General features: G+C 37.3%; 1 protein-coding gene across 2 annotated transcripts in view; it reads left to right on the top strand.

Moving 5' to 3' along the window:
- Positions 1-13468, top strand: part of SDCBP (syndecan binding protein) — a 37580-nt gene that overhangs the window by 21558 nt on the left and 2554 nt on the right. The window contains exons 3-7 of one of the 2 annotated variants that reach the window (XM_045789053.2): positions 2169-2247; positions 3393-3502; positions 10488-10646; positions 12498-12673; positions 12768-12939. In XM_045789053.2, the coding sequence (XP_045645009.2) occupies positions 2169-2247; positions 3393-3502; positions 10488-10646; positions 12498-12673; positions 12768-12939 (696 nt within the window). Of the gene's footprint in view, positions 1-2168; positions 2248-3392; positions 3503-10484; positions 10647-12497; positions 12674-12767; positions 12940-13468 lie in introns of both variants that reach the window. The other variant, XM_045789052.2, reaches the window with a different exon arrangement.

Raw genomic sequence — 13468 nt, 5'->3', positions numbered from 1 at the left:
GAGAATCTTAAGCAGACTATACACTGAGTGCAGAGCCTGACTTGGGCTCTCATGACCCTGAGGTCATTCATGACCTGAGGTGAAACTGAGTCAGGCACTTAACCGACTGCATCATCCAGGTGCCCCAATACATTATATTTTTTAAAGCAGTTTTAGGTTCACAGCAAAATTGAGTGGAAGGTACAAAGACTTTCCATCTTAATTCTCCCTCCCCCAGCACATACACATAGCACATCCTCCCACACTGTTATTATTCTCATCTGTGTGGTACGTTTGTTACAATTGATTAACATACACTGACATGTTATTACCACTCAAAGTCCATAGTTTACTTTAGGGTTCACTCTTGGTGTTGTATACTTGGTATTGTTTTGACAAATGTGTAATGACATAGAGGCACCATTGTTGTATGGAATCTAGTATCACATAGAAATCTGTATTACAGAATACTGCTCTAAAAATTCTTGTCTATTCTTGCCTCCCTCCCCACTCATTTCTGGCAACTGCTGATCTTTTTACTGTCTCTGTAGTTTGCCTTTTCCAAAATGTTAGACAGTTGGAATCATACTGTATTCAGGCTTTTCAGATTCGTTTCTTTCACTTAATAATATGCATTTAAGTTTCCTTCCCTGTCTTTTCATGGCTTGATAGTTCATTTCCTTTGAGTGAACAGTGTTGTGTTTTTTTCCTTAGAGATTATCCAAGAAATAATCCACTGGCTCCTAGCTCTTTTTAGCTGATAGCTGGTGAAAGAACTTTGAAAATTCAATATACTTGGAGCTTTTGGACTATTATTTAAAATTGTAGAGATTTTCATTGCATTTTATTTCAGTTTAGAATGTGACAAATTGTAAAACAATAAATACTAAAGTATGATGTAATAACAAACATGCCAGAACATTTACAATCCAAATGAGTGAAGTAGGATCCAGTGCTTTTATAGGCTATACTTATTTAAATTAAGCATCCATCACTCCAAGCATCTTTGGGACTATTCTTGTCATTATTTTCAGGGCTAGGTTAAGGTATAGGTATAAACTTCATTATGTAATACACATATTTCCAATTAAGTAAAAAGTGATATGAGAGATTGGCCATACAACCAATCTTGTCTCTAAATGATACATGGCTGTTTTAGAAAGTCAGATCTATTTGTATAGGAAAAAGGATTTCATCTTGGAATACTTCATGTAACATGGGCTATGAAGGCAGCCTGAGAGGAGTTCCTGGCATACTTGAGCATGAGTAGCATTTTGATAAATATATACATTGCAAAACGATTTTGACAAGTTTGTTTAAAAGTTACAAATTACATTATTTCAATCATTATCCTTTTATGTCTGTGATAAAGTATGCATTTTTTCATACTTTGTAATTTTTTTGTATTTAGTAGAGTGTATCCCCTTCTTGCAGTTGCTAAAATGAAGATGAAGATAATTTCAGTAGGATATGCTGGAATGGCAAATACTAGCAACGTAGTAAGATTTAAACTTTGGGGTGTTTTTCCGATATGTGACTTGCGTGAATATGGTTGAGCTTTTTCCTTATGCAAATAAAGTATTATTAGACTAGCTAGTAAAAAAAAAAACAAAACGAAAATGTAAAATGTGTAGCCATACATTTTATAATGCATTTTCAAAATACTAATTTATTAATTTTCAACAGCAGTATGAAATATTGGCTGTATGGTACTTAGTCAAATTTTATATCATAGTGTTAAAATATTTAGAATATGAAATGTGTTTTAGATTTGCAGATTTTCTTTGAAAAACATGTTGAAGTGTGTAAAATTAAACTACTGTTTAAATTTTTTAAAAAAGATTTTATTTTTTTAATTTATTTTAGAGAAAGAGCAAGTGCAAGCAGTAGGGGGAAGGAGCAGAGGGAGAGGAAGGAGAACCTCAAGCAGAGACTCTGCCCTGAGCGCAGAGCAGATGCAGGGCTTGATCTCAGACCCTGAGCTCAAGACCTAAGCTGAAATCAGGAGTAAGATGCTCAACTGACTGAGCCATCCACGCACCCCAAAATTAAACTTTATTGAATTAAGACTTCAGTGTTTTAGTTTCTTCTTAGAAGTACTAAATTTAACTTACAAATTATATAAGAATTTTTAAGTAAGTGTATATATAACATTGTTATATATATGAATTTTCTTTTTTCTTTTTCAGGCTCAAACTGCGTTTTCTGCAAACCCTGCCAACCCAGCAATTTTGTCTGAAGCTTCTGCTCCCATCTCTCAAGATGCAAGTAGGTTTATACTTGAGTTCATTCTTCCTGAACTAATATGTTCGAGTCGTCTTTTACTGAAATAGGGAATCCAAGATTTTTTTAATCTGCAGCGTGAAATAATGTGGTTAAAATTCTAGTAATAGTAAGAAAAAAATGTTTCCTTCAAAAAAAATAACCCTTTAATCAAGAAAGTAAACTGTGAATATGAAGATAGGTTTTATAACTTAATCAGAATTAAGTGAATTAAGTAAAGTCTCAACCCTCATAAGACCCTAACTTATGACTGATTGATTTATGAAGAAAACTTATATGTGAGCTATGCCCCATGCTACTGCTCTTGAACTTCCTGAACTGTCCCTCCATCTTTTGGGGTGAGGGTGGGGTTTGAAATTTTCAACCACTTCCTTTTGGGGGAGCTTCCCAAATTCTGGAATCTTCATTAGGTCTCCATATACTTATCTTTGGTTCCTTTTCCTTCTAAGTTTATAGGGATTTAGGACAGAGCCCCTAAATAATACGACTTAAGATAAAAAGAGTATTAAAATAGGTTTTTGTAGCCAGATATAGCTATTGATAACATTCTTTCAGAAAATTCATTTTAATCACAAACTGTAAAAAAACATTTGGAAATAGTACCTAACTCTGCTACTGGGTTAAGTACTGTTAGTGTTTAAATACATTGTTTCCAAGATTTCACTGGAATGTGGTTAACTTTTTTTAAATAAGATACTAAATAGACTTCTATAAGCTTTGGGTTTTTTTTATTGTCATTCAGAAGAATCATTTCATAGCAGTGTTTATTAAATGAGTTGTAAAGTAGCTGGCTTGACAATAAACATTTTAGTCAGTTGTTCTGAGGTGGAGAATCACTGGTATGCTTATGAAATTCCTAATCAAAGAGGTGTATTTTAAGAAAAAAGAAAGGCAAGATAATTTATTTGGAATAATTATTTCTATCTTGACTGTTTCAGCTTTTTCTATATTTCCCATTTCTAATTATCATTATAGAGATAAGGGGACGATTTTCCAAATTGCTAATTTAGATTCATTCTAGATTTTATAGCATACATGTAATTTTTTAACACAAGTAGAAGCCCATAATAACAGTTTTCATTTTAAATATTCTAATGGGTTTTTAAAATCTATTTATTCATTCATGTTAGATCTCTATCCTAAATTGTATCCGGAGCTCTCCCAGTACATGGGCCTGAGTTTAAATGAAGAAGAAATCCGTGCAAATATGGCCTTGGTCCATGGAGCATCAGTTCAGGGGGTACGTATACTGTACTTACTTTTGATTTGTATAAAATCATATTTTAGACATAGACAAATGCTCTCCTCCTCTTCATGGCCAACTCATAAATTTATAACTTTAGCGTTGACCTCTCTTCTCTCATTTTAGACTGCCTTCTGGATATCGCTTCTTAAATGATCTACTTTCTTTTAACCTTTTACCACTTTCCTAATTTATTAGGAGTTAAAGATCCAAATGCCTTTGACTAGTCCATTCTCCTTAGTCTTCTGCATTTAGTCAGTTACTAAGACCTAGTGATTCTGTCCTTCCCATGTTTCTTGTATTCACTTTATCCATTCCAGTCCTACTATAACCCTCTTCAGGGTTTCTGTACTTCTAATCTAGAGTATCACAGTCATCTCTTAAGTTTTCTCTAGTAACTTCTAATATCAAACAGTACTAAGCCGCTGCTAGGTTAATCTTTCTGAAATACAGGTCTGTCATACGTTTTTTTTTTTTGGTCATAATCTTTTAACATTCCAAAGTCTAAATTAGCTCCCTATAAAAGACCCCAGATTCAGGCTTTTAAATATAATGTATCTCATAGCCTCTTATCACTTATTATTATAGTTAAATCATGAAGGACAGGGTTGATAGTTGTTTTGTTGCCATAACCCCAGTGCTTAATACAGTACCTGGCATTTATTAAATATTTATTAAAAACTTGCTTATATTAAGGCCCATTTGGTATGTCAAAAGAAGTAATTTAAGAAATTAGGCAAAAAGGTTGAAGAATTGAAACACGCAGGCATTGAACAGAGATGTAATTACAGAAAGTCACTGCTCCTTCTAGGACTGGAGTGACACAGGGAAGAGTTTGGAGAATTCAGAACCTAGAATCTTGGGGAAAGAGCTCCTTGGAGCTGGGCCTCATCACACCTTGGAGGAGCGGACACTACTGTCAGTACTTGTATCTGTGAGCGGTTGCAAGCCAGGCTGGTTCTGGGAGTGTGGCAATAAAAGCTGGAGAATGGAATCAACTGGTGCCACCAGGGTTAAGGGCGAGGCCCAGGCAGAGCTGATAGGAGCTGGAAACAAAGAGGAAGGAACAAGGCACTTCTCTTCCAGCCTTCCAGCCTCCTGTGGTGGATGCTAACCAGAAGTCTGCTGACAAAGGAGTATGTAATTTGCACAGTTTAAGCTCCATCATCACTATGTACGGTCTAGGTGGGTTTGGAGCTGACAAACAGTTGCTTAATACCCAGCGCTGCCTACTCCTTTGACTACTCTGTATATCCACACAGTTTTTAACTTCAAATGACAGCAATAACTGCATAGTTTCCCTTTAAAAGATGCAATTCTTGGTAAAATTGAGGTTCAGCCCACTTTCTGTTAAGGGGGACCCTATGGTAAGCATTTTAAGCTTTGCTGGCCACACATGGTTTCTGTTGCGTATTCTTGTTGGTTTTTTTGTTTCTTTGCTTACAACCTTTTAGAAATATAAAAGTAATTTTTAATCCAGGGGTGTACAAAACCAGGCCAGTTACTTCTGATATAATGAAGTAGTCCTGCCCTTACCCCAGGATGCAACAGTGCCAGTTATCATAGCCATCTCTGGGCATCGGCCTGTGGTGTCAGTTACTGTGCAATATTAATTACCCCTTAGTATTCACATTCCCAGCTGAATATTTTTGACACGAAGACAAAAGTATAAAGTTCACTGCTATAAAAAAATTCACGTATTTAAGGTAAAGGAGGTATGGAGGAACAAAAAGATTGTTACATTTACAGAAATTTTACAGGTACAATCAAAGAAGGTAGTCATTGGCTACTGGGATTCTTATTTTGGCAACTGATCAGGATGCTGTAGTTAGTATTATGACTTCTTTTGTCTACTACACATTCTTTACTCTGTTTGCCCTTGAGCCAGTCTTTTCTTAATACCTGCTGGGATGACCCAAACATTTTGAAGTGTCAGAATCTCCTCCTCAAGCATCTTGCTTTTTCTTCCATTTTTATTTCGTTGCTGGAGACTTCTAATAACTGTTTCCATCTAGTGAATTTTTCATTTTACATACTGTATTTTTCTTTTCTAGATGTTCCATGTGGTTTTAAGCCTTGAGCATACTGAACAAATTTATAATAGCTATTTTAAAATCCTAGTTTGCTAATTTTTTGATGTTATTTCCGAATTTCTATTAACTGATTTTTCTCCTGATTATAGATTACATTTTCCTGCTTGTTCACATGCCACCTATTTTTTAAAAATCAGAACAGGACATTGTGAATTTTACATTTTTAGGTGCCGGATTATGTATCCTCTAAAGAGTGTCAGCACTTGTTCTGGCAAGCAGTTAAGTTACACGTGCATCAGCTTGGTCCTTCTGAGGCTTGATTTTACATGTTGTTAGAGTGGGTCTGAAACAGCCTTTATTGTAGGGTTATGTAGCCCCATTACTCAAGATGTGTGTCCCCTTGGGTTCTCTGCTGAAGGCCCTGGGTATTCAGTAAGCACACCACTTTTGCTGGTAGGACCTTGGATGTCTCCCAATCCTGTGTGATCTGCAGGAAGGCTTAGCTTACAGCTTCCTGCATGTACTTTGCTGGGCCTCCGGAGCTTTACCTCACAGATACTGAGATTAGTACTTAGCAGACGGTTCAAGGAGACCTGTATATAGATTTCTGGAGCTTTTTCTCTGTGTAGCTCCTTCCTCTTTGAGACTCAGCCATGAAAAGTCTTGCTGTTTTACTAGCTCTTCAGCCTTCCTGATTTTTGTCTCCTCAGCTTACAAGAGTGCAGTGCTCTGCTTGGGATTTGTACTTCTGCGTTCCAGTCCAGATAGTGGTCTGGGTCGAAAGCCAAGAGATGAAAAGGCTCACCTCACATGTTTCCTTTCAGGGATTACTGCTCTACATTGCCTAATGCCCAATGTTCAAAAACTGTTGCCTCCTATTTTTCCAGATTTTTAAGTTATTTATAGCAAGAGGGTAAGCCTGGCTCCATTATGACTGCCAGCAGAAGTCTGGGTTTTGTTTTTTGTTTTTTGGGTTTTTTTTAAATTAATTTTACTGTTGGACATGGAAGACCTAAAAGGCACCTCAAAGAACCCCCTGGATTCCAAACATAGTCTCGAACCCATTATCTAGCAGCAACCCAATTTCTTCTTGGTAACTAGGATTAGTCACACTAGCCAGTTCAATAATTTCTTTTTGCCTATGTTTCAGAGGCATATGAAGTCCAAAACAGCAGTCAGATGATGATCTTCTAATTCAGGGGAAACGTTGTGTTCCCCAGTTGAGGCATTCCTCCCTCTTAAATAAGACCTTCACACTGTAGAGCTCAAAATGTGGGGACAGGATGCAAAAGTTTTGTGTGTGTTTAGATATAAGAGTGAGAGGAACCATTCCCATGGCCACACCTTCGTTTCCAGACCTTTTATTTGGGCCTTGGAAGAAAATGCATCATGTATTTGGTTGCTCATTCAAAGCATATATTGTATCCTTTAAGGTAGAACCCCTTTAAGTGTGTTGTCTCCCACTGGCACCTTAAATGAGTAGAGATGAGACTCGGTAGCTTAAGAACCCACACATTCCAGGCACTGTGCCAGGTGCAGTGGATACAATAGTGAACCACAGCACACACTTCTGAAGCTCACATTGTAGACAAATAAACCAGTGCTTATGACATGAACCAAATGAAAGAAGAGTAAGTGAATAAAGTGCTAGGGCTATATTTTGACATAGTGAGCATGTATGTTCTCTCTGAAGGGTTAACATTTGAGTAGAGAACTGAGTGAAATGAGGGAGTAAGGCATGTGAATGTCCGGTGGGAGAATATTCCGTACAGTAGAGACGGAACTTGAAGGCTTTCAGGCAGAAATGAACTTAGTGGACTTGAGAGAAAGACTTGTGTGTTGAGCAGAGGAAGCAAGGCAGGACATGGCAGCAGATGGCATTGGAGGGGTAGTGAAGACCAGGTACTGTGTGGCATTGTACACCATGGTGTAAGGGATTGGGATCAGAGTTGTAGGAGTGGTCTAATCATGATTTCTTTTCCTTTTTTAAGATTTCTGTGCTCGCTCTGTGGAGAATCAGGAAGACAATCTAGAAAGTTATTGTAGAAATTTGGTTGCTCATTCAAAGCATATATTGTATCCTTTAAGTAGAACCCCTTTAAGTGTGTTGTTTGCTTACAGTGGGGGAAGGGGACAGTGGTAATGTGGTATTGGTCATAATAAGTAAGAACACCTAGTAAGTCAAGTACTTTAAAAATATTGCTGGAAAAAATATTTTCCAATGGTAATACCCACTCAACCCTTTTGTTCTGTATTCCAGCTAAACTAATTCATTTGCTCTAAGTTTTTCTGTTTCTATCCCATTACCTGATTTTCCTGTGTCTCTTATAGCTGTACTCATTTCTCTTTTGAACCTTTATAATCTCACAAGTAATATTTTCCGGCATTGCATTCTGATTTCTAGTGTAGTTGTGTATGTACAGTATTCCTGTTAGACTATTAGCTTTGGAATATGCTATCATAATTACCAGGAATTCTGAACAAAAAATTTGCCATCTGTGGTGATTATGTAGTTGAGGTTCCTCTTTCCCTATTAATGCTGCTCTGAGCATCACAGTTCTTAGGTAGGTTAGAGGTTTTGTTTTTTGTTTTTTTTGACAGATCCCAACAAAGAAGCCTTTGATTAGCTCTTCTCTCACTATCTTTTCGGTTGAGAAAAGGGTTCACTTAAAATAAAAAACCAGTTTTGGTCAAGAAAACTTGAGATAGTGATCACTTAGAACATTCCATTTGAAACATTCAAAGATCGTCTCAGCCGACGTTGGATTCACCCTCCTAGCGAAAGGGTGTATAACCTGGACTTTAATCCACGTCATGTACATGGGATTGATGACATCATGGGTGAACCATTGGTCCAGCAGGATGATAAACCCGAAGCCAGGCTGCCAGTCTAAGACAGTACAAGGATGTGGCAAAGCCAGTCATTGAATTATACAAGAGCCGAGGAGTGCTTCACCAATTTTCTGTCACAGAGACTAACAAAATCTGGCGCTATGTTTACATGCTTTTCTTGAACATTGTCAAACCTGTTCAGTCCAAAGAAGCATACTGAGCCCGCCCAGTGGAAGAACCAGGAAAATGTCGTTCATTCAGTTGTATGTGTAGTACTTTGGTGCCATGTCCAAGTTAGAAGCTAGTGGGGATAGCTTACAGCGTCTTCTCTAGTTTAAGTGGTGAACTGAAATGAAAATGATTGAGTAGGAAGTGTACCTGAAGAGGCGGAAGTGTTCCTGAAGCGGCTCCTCTCTGTCTTTCACGAGAAGGGTCACCTACACATGTCAGAGATGCCTCTGCATGTCTCAAGCCCTGCACGAGAAAGCAAGTGCAGGCTGGACTTAAGCGGTGTCTAACTCAGACTCTAGCTGATTTCCGACTGTCATGTTGTTCCCATAGTAGCCTTTTCACACGTGACGGTGTTGGCCTTTGGTTCCCTCCGTCCCCCGAAGGCTGTTGAACCACAATACCAGGAAGGCTTGTCCCAAATTCTCTGGTATGTGCGCTTCCTGGTGACCATGCAATTGAAGCATCAGTTGCTCTTTCTGGTTGCTTCCCTGGCCTTGAGTGAGTGTCCACAATTTATTTTTTGTGTTAAGAGTGATACCTTTTCTGCATTACATACTCCATAGAATCTCTCCTTTGCAGACATCTGGAATGAACAGATTTGGCTTCTAATATTTTTATTAGACTGTATTTTTTTACATCTGTTTTCTCCCTCTCTAGGCTATGAAGTAATACAGATAGTTACTGCTTTGATCCCTCTCAGATCCGTTTCTAAGAGCTGAGAGCGAGGGGAGGGTGTCAAATCACTTCCTGCATCAGGAGCTGAGCTCTGCAGAGGGTCTACTTACGCTGCTGGGCTGACTCTTATGGGTTGACACTGCCCTTTTCTTTTATTGTGAAAAAATAAAATCCTCAAAGTCTTTGGGAGTTTTCAAAAAAGTGGGAGATATTTACCTACATAAATGTTAAAGGATCATATCTTGTGTATAAAAGTAATAAGACATAAGTTACTGCACTAAAAGAATAGCTTTTTATTCAAGACAAAAAAAACGTATTTTGAAATGCTGCTAAATATTGATGCTGACAGTGTTCTCCTGTGAGTGACCCAAGCATATTACGAATAGTTGGTAAAGGGAATGGAGCCTGTGGGTTGAGGAAAATGTTGCACTAGCTGTGCCCAGACTGCGTATGGCAGCTTTATGATTATGGGAAAACAAATTCTTAAAATCTTTTTTTCTATTCCAAAGATGCTTTCTATGGGATGGCCATTAAGTCTAGAAATATAGATAATACAATTTTGTCATTCTTTGTAATGTATCAATAAACCATTTATTAAAAAAAAAAAAGAAAACTTGAGAAAATTGAAAATCTGGAAACAGGGTATCTGCCGTTCTTGGTCAGTCTGGTTTGTGCATACAATTGGTTAATCCATAAATGTTCATTACAGAGAACGAGAACTATATTATCCTGTCTTGTGTGTGCCAGTACTCACGTAAACATGCAGTTTTAATTCTCACGGTGGCACTGTGAGGTAAAAAGGTTCCCTCTCTATAGAAATGCTGAAAGGATCAGTAGATGTCTAATAAAGATCAGACCACATATAAAAGAACCCTCTGGAAAATACTGTGTGAGTTTCAGCAGTATGGTATGGCCTTTAAACTCAAGGATAATACATTTGGAGACAAGCCAAAGTATACATGAAGCACATACCAGTGAATTCAGAAGGTATGTCATTGAATCTACTGGAGGTGATAATTTCCTTAAGAATTAGTAAATAAAAACTAGGGTCCTTTTTGCATAAGTCAAACTTTATCTGAAGGAAACATGTGCAGATTACTTTTTGGGAAAATATGACTGAATATATTCAAGTTAATTTTCATTTTAGGTTTTTCTTTTTTCATGTAGAATGTTTCTAAGTATTGACACATTGTGTGTGTTTTTATTAGCAGTTGGTAGCAAGACCTTCCAGTATGAACTATATGGTGGCTCCTGTAACTGGTAATGATGTTGGAATTCGTAGAGCAGAAATAAAGCAAGGGATTCGTGAAGTCATTTTGTGTAAGGATCAAGATGGAAAAATTGGGCTCAGGCTTAAATCAATAGATAATGTAAGTATTTTAAATTGTATTTCAGTTTGTCCAAATAGCTTGAAATATTAAGTAATCACTATTAGAATAATTTACAGTGGGAATGTTTTAATTAATTATAATATTACATTTATAATCAAGATCATTTTAAATTTGCTAATTTTAATTTTTCCACTTGGAGATGCCTTATTCTGAAGAGGCAGAGTTGGTACTTCATTACCTTAAATGAAATTTTTTTTTTTGAGTCTTCTTTCTGGAGTACAGTTCACTGGTCTTCATATATTATAACATAGTTTATACAAATAAAATTATGGCATTCAAATAGGGCATCATATGTGATGTTAAGAGACTGACCAGTGAGAATCGGTGGCCTTTATGGCGTCTATTTTTAAATTAAATAATGATCATTTGTGAAGTGGGTTTGCTGCTTTATTATTTCCATCCTTCGTTTTGAATTTAATAGGTCATTTTTTGAGTAAAAGTGATTTTCTAATTAGAGCAGCCATTCCTTTAGCTTTGTAATTACTTTACCTCTTACCTCACCATACTGAAGAAATTAAACAGGGTTACTCTCTGAGGAGGCATTTAGGGTTGTTAAGGATATGCTGAGTCTTTTATCCCGATTTGTGGCTCTTGGATTCCTTATTAGTCTTAAGTCTTATTGTCCAACTTTTTCACACAGAAAATGATAATGAGTGTCCCACACTGTGGTAAATGGCTGAGGCTGGTCTTGGTAGGAAGCCCCAACCCTGCCTGCCTACCCACCCAGAGGGCTGAGGACATCAATGACTACAGACATGTAACTTATTCAGGACACATCAGTGTGCTTCTTTCGAAGCCCTGACTTCACTGCTTTCCCTTTCCTTTCAGTGATAAGTATATGCTGCCCATCTGCCAGGATTTCTTCTCTGCTCCTTCCTCTGTCTTAAAAGACAAGACACTCTTCATAGGCCCCTATCTCCAATGCACTTATCCGTGCAGTGGATTTCTCCATTTGGCCAAAACTCACTGCTCTGACCATTTTACAGGGTGCCGTCTAGTTTTCAGTACTGCCCTAAAGTAAACTGTAAGACACAGGACAGAAGTTATGTTTGATCCAGCCTAAGAGGATAGAAAGGGTCCAACTTTGTAGAACTTTCATATTTTACCAATTTTACTCTTTTTATACTTGTTTGTTTACATTTTCTTCAACATCTGAGTTTGGGAATTTATAGAAGTATAAATACCCATGTGGGTTGACTAAACTTGAGTTTTCTGTATTTCATAGTGGATTCCTTCTAAGAACTGGAGTGGTATTGAATGTACCCACCTTTTTAGGCTGTTCAGTAAACCCAGTCTTATTTATCCTATAATTTAGCAAATGGGTTAAGGAGTCCTTCAGCTATAAGGAGAGTTATGACCTTACACTAAACTATCATTTTTTAAACTAAAAGAAATCATGAAATTTCTAACAGTTGACTTGCTTTCCCCCTAAACAAGAACCATGTGCCAATACCTATTTTTGTATTCTACCAGACCCATAGAAGCTTACATTTACTATGGAAACCCTACTTTATTTTCCTTAGATTTTTTATTCCAAGATGAAGGGGATGATTGAGGTTGGTCAGGTGGGTGGTGGGTCATGATTTGAGGTAGAAATTACTAGTGAGATCTCACATTTTTCTGTTATTTCTTGGGGTCATTGCCTTGATAAAATTTTCAATTTCCTTTTTGGGAGTAACGACACACATATTCATGTAGTTTCTTTCTTTCTTTTTTTTTTTTTTCACTAGGGTAGATTCCTAATCTGAACAGTTTGTTCCTAATTTTCCAGCATTTTTAAACCATATCATAACAGTGGTAAATAACCAAAGTTATTTTATTATTCTCTAGGGCATATTTGTTCAGCTGGTGCAGGCAAATTCTCCAGCCTCATTGGTTGGTCTGAGATTTGGGGACCAAGTACTCCAGATCAATGGGGAAAACTGCGCAGGCTGGAGCTCTGATAAAGCACACAAGGTGCTCAAACAAGCTTTTGGAGAGAAGATTACTATGACTGTTCGTGACAGGTGAGTTGACTAGACAGTTCACATGGAAACTTTCAAAGAGTAACTTGGACCAATAGAAGAGTGAAATTTTTAATTTAATCCATTATGTTTACAGGCCCTTTGAACGGACAGTTACCATGCATAAGGATAGTACTGGACATGTGGGCTTTATCTTTAAAAATGGAAAGATAACATCCATAGTGAAAGACAGTTCTGCAGCCAGAAACGGTCTTCTCACAGAACATAACATCTGTGAAGTCAATGGGCAGAATGTCATAGGGCTGAAGGTAAGGAATAGAACTCATGTCTTGTGCTGCAGTTTTATTTTAGCAGATGTCTTTTCCATTTGTGTATTTTGGTGGTGTTTTCATGTTGACCTTCAAAATAAATAGAAACTCAGTGGGGAGATGGGTGACCTGGGGCTCTGGCTGTGCCCTCAGGCCAAAGGAATTACTTGGGCTATTTGTAATTAATGTTCCTATAGCATAGGGCTTGACTCTGTGATCTCAGCAGTCCCTTGAACTAGAATTCTGTGGAGACGTGGGCATTGAAGATTTTGATGACATTCTGAATGAATGATTGCTCAGCTTTTTCAACCCAGGAATTGGTAGGAAATGAGTCATAGTTTCTGTTTATATTAATACCTTGTTTTTTTCCTCTACAGATTCCTAAATATGCCTATGTTAAGGTGTAAAGGTTTTCATTAAGACCTGTTTATTTCATAAACTTCGTTAAGAATGCACCATTAACTGAGGGTAGTATTGTATGTGAGGAAAATTATTTCATCTTCAGTAATGAACAGATGATATTTTGGCT

Source organism: Ursus americanus, chromosome 9, assembly GCF_024610735.1.
Source record: "Ursus americanus isolate L20-20 chromosome 9, mUrsAme1.1.p, whole genome shotgun sequence".
Taxonomy (NCBI): domain Eukaryota; kingdom Metazoa; phylum Chordata; class Mammalia; order Carnivora; family Ursidae; genus Ursus; species Ursus americanus.
The sequence above is the reverse complement of the archived record's forward strand: the minus strand, read 5'-3'. Positions and strand labels throughout refer to the sequence as shown.